Source organism: Episyrphus balteatus, chromosome 1 (genome assembly GCF_945859705.1).
Source record: "Episyrphus balteatus chromosome 1, idEpiBalt1.1, whole genome shotgun sequence".
NCBI lineage: Eukaryota > Metazoa > Arthropoda > Insecta > Diptera > Syrphidae > Episyrphus > Episyrphus balteatus.
Window position 1 is genome coordinate 65,216,820 of NC_079134.1, and position 10,800 is coordinate 65,227,619.

At 37.8% G+C, this 10,800-nt stretch overlaps 1 protein-coding gene across 1 annotated transcript; it reads right to left on the reverse strand.

Annotated features, from left to right (window-relative positions):
- Nucleotides 1-449: 449 nt before the first annotated feature.
- On the reverse strand, nucleotides 450-1,310 carry LOC129905768 (uncharacterized). Its single transcript, XM_055981339.1, has one exon. It carries the CDS (start codon nucleotides 1,308-1,310, stop codon nucleotides 450-452), a length of 861 nt encoding a protein of 286 aa, XP_055837314.1.
- Nucleotides 1,311-10,800: the final 9,490 nt, after the last annotated feature.

The following is a 10,800-nucleotide window of genomic DNA, read 5'->3' on the forward strand; positions in this document are numbered from 1 at the left end:
TATTATATCATTATATTCCCTTGTAACTTGAAAATGTTTTGGGGTTGGATCGTCAGATCTTATAGCTGTTGCGTAAGTATGGAGCTTTGTGAGGGGATCAATTAATCTTTTGTTTTTTGTGTCTACTAATAGATTGAACTTTGCTAGAAAATCGGCTCCTAATATTGGTCTATTTACTGAGGCTAAAATGAAGGAGTGAACAAAATTTCGCCTTAGGCCAATATCGAGATTTAATAATTTGGAACCGAATGTTGGAATTGAAGTTCCATTAGCAGCTGAGAGTAGAAACAAAGGATTTTGAGATGTTGATCCTCTTTTATTGTTATGAGGAAGAACTGACAGATCCGCCCCCGTATCAACAAGAAAAGTGAAATTGGAAGTTTTATCTTTAATGAATAAGCGGCGAGTTGAAAGACACTGCATGTTTGCCGCTGCAACAGCAGGTTGAACTAGTTTGGGTTATTCTTTTTATCAAAGTTGCAGGGCTTGTCGCATTTTTTAGCATTTTTCCTAAACCGTCTATGATACCAACATATATTCGACCCTAAATTCGAATTTGCACGACTGTGTGAACGACTACTCCTGCTTCTATTATTTTGAAAAGTTCTATTTTTACTACGTGAACGGGTATCGAACGAAATTGCTTCAATCATCGACTCAATTTTACTAAGCCTTTGTTCAAGTTCATTAGAAGAATTATTATCTTGCTGAGCAGTGGAAACACTACAAATGTTTGTATTTTGTGAAGCTTCGTAAATTTTGTCAGCGAGAGATGATAATTCTTCTAGAGATTTTTGACCGACCGATAGTAAAGCGATATTAATTGGTTGTGGTAATCGACGCATCCACAAATTTTTGACGATATCGTCATTAAAAGAGGTACCGGCTAACATTTTCATCGAACGTAAAACTTCTGATGGTTTTCGATCACCAATGTCCGCTTTGTCAATGAGGGTTTCTAAACGTTTTATTTCGGAAACCGAATGGCGTTCTACGAGTGCTGTTTTAAGTGCGAGATATTTGTTTGTATTAGGTGGATTTGAAAGAATGTCAATTACCGAGTCACAGGTGTCTGGTGGCAAAGCAGCAACCGTGAGACAGTATTTTGTCTCAGAACTGGTTATTCTATGCACTGTGAATTGTGCTTCTGCTTGGATAAACCATGTGACCGGATTGGAATTCCAAAATGTAGGAAGTCGAACTCTAATTGACTCTACTTCTACCGGAGGGGGACTCGATTGTACCGGTGGTGGTGGTGGATCCGTTACGTTTGATCCATTTTGACCACTTGATTGAATATCACCAGGCATTTCAATTTTGATTACTTTCATAAATCAGAACTTGAAATGAAATTGAAATTCCGAATGAATTTCAAAAGAATCGTAAAAATTTTGCAAAAAAAAAAAAAAGTTTGCACGAACCTTTCCGCTTTAGTTTCTTATTTGTAGTATTAAGCTTAAACCGCAAAGAATATTAAATTAAAAAAAAATTACTGTCAAAACTGTTGTTCCGATAAAAAGTTAAAAATCGAGAAGTATTTTATAAAGATATGAAATTACTGGAAATTTATTTGTATGTGTGTGTGTGGTGTTGCAATTAACTCTCACCTGTACAATTTTTCACAAAAAAAAATTTTAATTCAGGAACCAGGATACCAGGAACAAGGCTACCGGCAAGTTGAAATTTTGAGCCGGTGTACAAGATGATGCTGCTTTCGTTTGAACTGGTATTCTAGTTGGGCGCTGATGAGTTTCAGGATTTTGCGCTGATGGCGTTGATGCAGCTTGTTGTAAAATGAGGCAAGTTTTTGTTTCGGAAAAAAACTTGGAAAAAATGTTGACAAGTTATTTGTTAGGAGAAAAAAAACTTGTAAAAAAAATGGCGGCAAAGTTATTTATTCCAAAAAAAAAACTTTGCGGAAAAAAAATGTGTTGCAGCGTGTCTTCTTTGTGAGATGATTGGTAAAACCTTTTGTGGCGAGCGGTTGCGAGGCGGTGCCTGCTTAAGCACCTGTATGCGCTTTGGTAGCAACACTGATCGATGGCGACAATCGTTGGTGGTGACGACGGAAGCGTTGGAAATAAAAGTGGTAGCAGCAATGACGAACAGATGTGGTAGTGGGTGGCAAGCAACGACGGTTAGCAACAACAACTGGCAGCAAACAGCAATGAGCAGCAACAACGGTGGGCAACAATAATCGGCAACCGCCAAAATGGGCGGTAGCAAGAGCAACAGCAAGCGGTAGCAACAGCAAGCGGTAGCAACAACGAGCGATGGTGAAAATTTTTGTGGCAACAAATGATGAGACGTATTTGACTGTGCAGTGACGCTTGGCAAATTTATTCGTGAAATTTTTCTCGAAAATGCCTGCACAAAAATGTTCTTGTCGTTGGTGGCACTCGATATAAAAAAATGTTGTTGAAACTCGCTGGCTTTGTTGAAAAACTTTCGTTTCAATTGAAAGCGTGGTGTTGTATGCCGTTATAACTGTAGCGTGTCCTACAACAGTTTTAAAACTGCACTTTCTATATGCGGCAAATGGCGTCGTCTCGATGGCGAAGAAAAAAAAATTTGATTCGGGGTCACCAATATAGCACGTGTTGGATTGCTATTCCTTTTTCCTTTCTCGACGACGAAACACTTTTTATTTTTTTAAGGTTTTTATTTTACTTATTCTTAATAATACTTTAACAATATAATTTAAGTTAGGTTGGGAGCAATATTGCACCAGCACACAATTTAATAGTTTTTATAATTTAATTGAAAATTGAAGTATGAACTGCATGAGTGATGAAATGGAAAGCGAATGAATGAATGAATGAATGACAGACAAAAGTTAATTATCAAGAAAACAAGATTGACAGTTGGTTTTTTGTTTTCGTTAAGTTGTTTTGGTGAGCGTTCAGAAAATGAAACTTTAAGTTTGAAACAGAAGTATGCGGTTGCGTTCGCGTAAACGATTTAAAATCGCGATGCGATTTTATTTTGGAGTGTTATAAAATGTTTTATTTTATTTTATAAAATGTTTATTTTATATAATGTTTATTTTATATTATATCCACCACACCACCATCGATTCCGTAACCGTAAACCGTATGACCAAAGGCCAAAAGAAAAAAACGGACTTGATCACGCGGACACACGTCGTTGTGCCTAGCCTTTCTTCTGCCGAATCAGTCCTACCGCCTGGTGGTACGGCTGGTCTGGTCGGTGAGTTAGACAATACTGTCGAGGGAAAGGGCAAAGTGGGGTGCGAAGCTAACTTGGTGGGCCGCAGCCCACAGGATAACCGAAACACTACCACCGAACCCGACCCCGCAAACCAATCGATCAATTCGACGTTCCAGAGCCTAGCTACGGTCATACGCAAAAAGACCAGGGCTAGACCAATTGATGAAAGCGAGATTCGCCGCCGTCAGAATCGAAACGCTGAGAAGATTGTCCGTCGCTTTGCTAAGAGGACTCCCGAGTCCCTCACGGCAAAAGAGCGAGTAGCACTGGACAAATCACAACAGCGTTTACGTGCAGTGGCAGAACAGGGATTTGAAAGCACACCTAGCACCTCCAAAAGAGCTAGGAACGATGCTAATTCACCTACCAGCTCTTCGCCTAACAAGACGAAGAAGAAGTATAGAACCTCTCAGGATAACGTAAAAGGTCACCACGTCGCTATAGCTGACTATGGTAAGCCTACACGTAAACTGACTGAAGACGAATGGCATCTCCTTGAACTAAGAATCCTGGAGCAAGTCAATGAGGCTATCGTCAAGAGCTGGACGGTTCCACTCTTCGGTAACCTCAAGACTGTCCATGGTTTCAAGGTGATGTGCTGTGAAAATGACGTGACTCTCGAATGGCTTCGGGAGTTCTTGCAGAAAACATCAGCTCCATGGCAAGGCGCCGAACTACGTCTCATCGACGTAAAGGAGATAAAAGATCTCAACAGACCTCTTGGAAGGCTGTTGGTCAAAGGCCCGGCCCTTCCCAGCGAACGGCTTGAGAGATACATCCTATCCCTGAATAGTGATCTCTTAAGCAGAGAATGGGAATGGGTCAAGTGCGAAAGAACGAATGATGGCACCGAAGTGGTGGTGAGATTGAGTCACAAATCTTTACCACTCCTGAGGAAGGCTGACTTTAAGGTACGCGTTGGGATCACTAGGTGCAAACTTAGATTGATTCGCAACGAGAGAAAACAGGTTAGTAATGCGTTGAACTTAAACTTTATTATATAAATGGAATTGAAAATCTTACAAATCAATCTTCATCATAGTAAAGCCGCAACTGCTAACCTTGTCTACCTCATGGAGAGTAGACAATACGACGTAGCCCTGATACAGGAACCCTGGGTTGTAAGAGGGAATATCAAGGGTCTACAATCTAAAGAACTACTGTTGTATAAGTCAAATCTTGACAGTCAAAATAGTAACCCTAGAACATGCATAGTAGCTAAGAAACAGTTTAATCTTTTTCTTCTAACTACTTACAGCAACATTGACCAGACTACGGTTAAACTGGAACGCGATGGGCTTCCAACGCTCATCTTATCTTCCACCTACATGCCGTATGATAGCATAGAAGGACCACCGGCAGATATCACTAAAACGTTGATATCTTTTGCAAGTAAGAACAAATTTGATATCATTCTAGGTTGTGATTCTAATTCACATCATGTGCAATGGGGAAGCACTGACATAAATACTAGGGGCGAGTCCCTCTTTGAGTATATTATCGAAAATAACCTTGTGGTAGCTAACAGAGGCAACACCCCCACCTTTGTTACAAAAACACGTGAAGAGGTTCTTGATATTACTTTGACGAATAACTCAGACACTTGCCTATTAGAAAAATGGAAGGTTTTAGATGAAATCTCTTTTTCCGATCATAGGCTAATAGAATTTTATATCCCTGATGCTGATAGGCACAATAAGCCCTTTAGGAATAATAGGCGTACCGATTGGCAGGTATTCAATAGGGAAATAGTTAAGAACCTCAGTCCCCTGAGGACTGATAATAATCTAGACCCAAATGGCTTAGATAAATTGACAGAGGAATTCACAGGAATTCTACGCGATGCATTGGACAAAAGTTGTCCTCTTATTACCGCGACGAAGAAAAACAACAAACCACCCTGGTGGACAGTTGAGCTCAGTAACATAAGAAAAGAAACTAGAAAACTTTTCAATCGTGCTAAACGCGCTAGAGCTGAAAGTGATTGGGAATCCTACAAAACCAGTCAAAGAAAATTTAAGACAGAAACTCAACGAGCCAAACGCTGTTCTTGGAGAAACTTTTGTAGTACTATCGAATGTACAAATCATTCGGCAAGACTAAGGAAGATCCTCTCCAAAACAGTCACTCCTATAGGCTCCCTAAAAGGGCCTGATAACCAATGGACTGAATCTTGTCAAGACAGCTTAAAACTCCTGGTGCAAGCTCACTTCCCAGGTAGTAACTCTGAATTGGAAAATGTTTCCACAAACTCTTTGCACTCATTTTGTGAAATTCCTAGAGAAATTATTACGAAAGAAAAGTTGATCTGGGCCATCAACTCCTTCTCTCCTTATAAATCTCCAGGCCTGGACGGCGTCTTCCCCTTGATGCTGCAAAAAAGTAGTGAATTCATTATTCCATACCTGATCTCAATATTCCAAAATAGCCTACAACTGGGATATGTCCCTAAAACATGGCGTGAAGTCAAAGTTGTCTTTATACCTAAAGCTGGTAAATCCAGTTACACAGAACCAAAAGATTTCAGACCTATCAGTCTAACTTCTTTTACACTTAAAACTCTTGAAAGATTAATCGATATACATATCCGCAGTTATTTAAGACCGGAGACTATATCACCCTTTCAGCATGCATACACAAAAGGTAGAAGTGTAGAAACAGCCTTACACTGTGCAGTCAGAACAATAGAAAAGTCACTTGTGGTTAAAGAATATACCCTCGCAGCATTTCTAGACATAGAAGGAGCATTCAATAATGTTCATTATAGTTACGGTGACCATATTTCTAGAAGCGAATCCCGGGACGGATACAAATTTGTTGGATCGTTTTGAAAATAATGATTTGCAACAAAAAAAAATTAAATTTTTTAAAAAGAAATTTAACTGGGTTCTTTACTCTTCCATATGTTTTCCATTATTCGAAAAAAAAACTTTTCCCGATATAGCTTTTCAACCAGAAAAATACAAGCTGGAACTAAAAAATTGACAAAAAATTTTAAAAACTAAAGCCTTAGTCTGAAACGAACATTTTCATATAAAACCAGCACAACGAAGTCGTAAACGAAAATTTTGCTTTTCGTTGCACATTACGCTGCTTAACCATCGGAAATCTTACCAGTGCTAGAATATTTGGAGTTTTCTGTCGTTTGTCACTCACATTTAGCTGTCCAGGTTCTTATTTGGAAAAATTTTCGTTTTCACTCAGCAGCTTACAAGGCTTAGTGCTTTGATCCGAAAAATTAGAAAAATTTTCGTTTTCACTCAGCAGCTTACAAGGCTTAGTGCTTTGATCCGAAAAATTAGTAAAACTTTTAATTTTCAACCACTGTTTTCTTGTTCTTGTTTTTCGTACAATTTTTTTTTTTATTTTGAATAAAAAAAAATCAGAATGTGCAAATACGGGACAGTCACGGGACAAATTACAAAATACGGGACACTTATACGTCCCGGGTTTGTAAAATAAAAACCCGGGACAAGCTTTAGAAATACGGGACAGTCCCGGGTAAACCGGGACGGATGGTCACCGTAATTATAGTGCAATTGAAAAAGCACTTACTGATCTTAAAATAGAAGACACGGTCATAAAATGGATCGTGTGCATGTTGAAAAACAGACAAATAAATAGTGAATTAGGTGGGTCACATATAAAAATGTACGCATCTAGAGGAACTCCGCAAGGCGGTATTTTATCACCTCTTCTTTGGATTTTGGTGATGAATGAGATTCTCATCAAACTGAATAACAGCGGTGTCAAGGTTATAGCCTACGCAGACGATCTAGCTCTTCTAGCGACAGGTAAATACCTAACCACTGTAAGCGAACAATTAGAAAGCGCATTATCCAAGGTCAGTAACTGGACCAGGAGATGCGGTCTCAAAGTAAACCCCCTTAAAACAGAAATGGTACTTTTCACAAACAGAAGGAAAATTCCTCCTTTTGCAGTGCCAAAAATTGATGGCACCCCACTTAAGATTTCGGATAAAGCGAAATATCTCGGAGTGATCTTGGATAAGAAACTTAACTGGGGTCCAAACACTCAAGAAAGATATAAGAAAGCCACGTTTGCACTTTACTCATGCAATCGAATTCTTGGCAGAAACTGGGGACCAAATCCTAAAATAATCATGTGGATGTATACCGCCATTGTCAGACCCATTCTGACTTATGGCAGCTTAGTCTGGTGGCAAGCTCTGGAGAAATCCACGAACTTGAAGACCCTAACCAAAGTACAGAGAACAGCATGCATTAGCACTACGGGGGTGATGAGGTCCACTCCAACCGCAGGGCTGGAAGCAATCCTTAATCTCACTCCCTTAGATCTATTTGTACAAGAATTAGCAGCAAACAGCGCCCTACGACTCAGTCAAACCAACATTTGGAATACTAGTCAAAACGGCCACACTACGATCCTTTCTAACTACGTTGGCAACAACGTAAGTACAGATTACATGACCCCTTACTTAGACTTCAACAAGTCTTTTAATGTCAGTTTCCCAAACAGACAAGATTGGGAAAATAGTGTACCTTTCTCAAATGAGTCGACTATCGCCATCTTTACTGATGGTTCGAAAATGAATACTGGGGTTGGTGCAGGTTTTTACTCAGAAAACCTTAACCTTGCCAGTTCTTTCAGGCTCCCCGATCACAGCAGTGTCTTCCAAGCCGAGATATTGGCAGTGAAAAATGCTGCTAAACAAATATCCATGATGGCGATATCACCTGCTGACATCACCTTTTTCATTGATAGCCAAGCGGCAATAAAAGCGATTTCTGCCACCTTAATCAAGTCAAAGCTTGTTTCTTGCTGTCGCGAAGAGCTTAGGGTTCTTGGTATGCAGCATAATGTAAGACTCTGCTGGGTTCCCGGCCACAGTGATGTGTTCGGCAACGAAAAAGCGGATGAGCTTGCAAGGGAGGGCTCAGTTCTTGATCCCTCTCTCATAGACCATAACATCAGAATCCCGCAATGTGAAATAAAACGAAATATTGTCAACAATATTTCACAAAAAACAAATGAAAGATGGAACCTCCTAGAATCCTGCGGTCACACCAGGAAAATATGGCCGAACTTCGACGAGAAAAAATCAAACAAGATCTTACTACTTAGTAAACCTTCCTTAAGATCACTAATAGGCATCTTAACGGGACATAACCTACTAGGATACCACAAAAAGAAAATGGGGCTTAGTACGGATGATCTATGCAGAGGCTGCGGCAATGAGGACGAACAGGAAAACACTGTTCACTTCCTCTGTCACTGCCCAGCACTCTGTCGCACTAGGAAAAAATTCTTAGGAAACTACTTCCTTAATGAATTAGAAGAACTTTCGGAACTTTCAGGCAATAGCCTACTGAACTTTGTAAAGTCCTCCAAATGGCTCGAACAACCATAGCATTCATAGGTTATCACTTTTTCATGAAGTTACAATACTTCAGGGTATCACAAGGGATCTACATTGATCTAAGTGTGACGGTAACAAGATCAACTGTCAGCCCATTTAACCTAACCTAACCTAAGGATTTATCTAAATCCTTTAAAATGTTCTTTTTTTTTTTTTTTTTGTTCTTTCTTTGATTTTATTTCTACATATATATTTTTTTTTCTTCAAAGATTTTCAATATATAGGTATATTTTTATATATATATACATATATATAAATTTAAATATAATTTTTCAATATATATCATTATATAAAAACAACTTACGATTTTTCTCGTCCCACGTCCTGCCGGCAGCACGTTCCTGGATGACGGATTTTTGACGTTCTTAATTCTTGAACCTTGACGCGCACTGATTTTACCTTTTTTTATGATTTATATATATATGTATGTATATATTCTATATATGTAGTCTTTGTTGTAATTTCACTCTTTTATTTAATTTTTTTTTTTTTTGATTAATTTGTTTGTATCTTTAGTTATATTGAACACTTTAACTTTTTTTTTGACAATTAATCCTTTTCATTCCATAAAAAAATTCAAAAAAATTGCAAAAAATTTTAAGATTAAAAAAAAATAATAATTAAAAAAACTTGAATTTCATTTAAATTATTAAAAGAAAACACGGATACAAAAGTATCTTCAGGAACCAAGGATGTTGATTCTTGTGCCCTTGACTGCCCTTGACTTTTCACAGTCATATGAATAAGCGGTACCTTTTATGCTAAGCGGTACCTTTTTCTCCAGCGGTACCTTTTTGACCAGCGGTACACCTTGCCACAAAACCCGTATCCAAAAATAAAAATCTCACAGAGGTCTAGGTGAAACTTTAATCTTTTCTTGTTAACCTTTCTGTGACCTTATATATGTATATATATATATGTATATATATGAATTTATATTTATATCCGACACCCTCACTTGGCCGACTTAATTGTCTTTGGCACTCCTTTGTGAATCCCTCAGTATACTTATTTCCACTTCCCACAGATTCTATTTAAATTATTATGTTAAATATATAATCTTTTATATTCGCACAAAAAAAATTCAAACTTTTTTTTTTTTTTTTCTCTGATTTGTATAAAAATCGATGATCGTAGCACACAGCACTAGTCTAACATATGTTAGGTTGCACTTATTTCAATCAAAATGATTTTTAATTCCAAAAATGCATCTGCGGTCAATGCCCTAGTTCCCCACTTACATTATTCTTTCATTATCCTTTCTTTCTTCTTTTCCAATTTCTTTGGAAACGAAAAAGCTCTTTTACCCCGCCACAACTACATTGATCTTTCCTTTTCAAGCAGTTTCTTAGTTTCTTACTTCACACACTCTTCGTTTTAAGTTAGTGTATGTATTAGTACTTTTACTAATTTTAATACTTATAATTCTTTTGTGCCTAAAACTATAAGAAATTTGTCTAAACTACTTAATTAAACATTCAAACAAACACGATCAGTCTTATTTCTCCATGAATTGAGTCTTATATCTAATATTGCACATAAATATTAAATTTGATTCTTGCTTTTGAATCAAACTGCAAGCATTTTAACTTCCGTTCTTCTCTGCCTATTTTCTCTTTTAGTTCGGCTTTTTGCCACGGGTTAAAAGGATCGAGCTTCTTTCTTTTTATCTTCTTTTTCTCTTTTCTTCCTAATTTCGTCGTGCCTGTCATTTCGTTTGACATTTCAAAGTTTATTTTACATTTCTAGCGTGTGTTAAACCTCCTTTTTTTTTCTTAATTCCCTTGGATTATTATATAAAAAGAGATAAAATAATAAAAAAAACAATAAAAAAAAACAAAAAATAAAAACGATACAATAAAGCCCTGATGTCAACAAAACATTATTTTTGTTACCCTTATCAGGTAAGTCCATGCTTATGCCCTCATACAGAGCCTACCTTAACATTTTTTTTCTCTTTTTCAGCTTCCAGTGCTAGCTCCTGGATAAATCTATTTGCCACGCAACAAGAGTGATCTTTCAGATAAGTTTGACGGTGGGGAATGTTTCTTAAACACCCACTCTACTTGAGTGATTGTTCAAGATACATTTTCCACCAGAAACTCCCCATCCGTCATTCGTCTGACCATTTTTCTTTTCAGATTTCCCGCTTAGGAAAGACCGGCTTG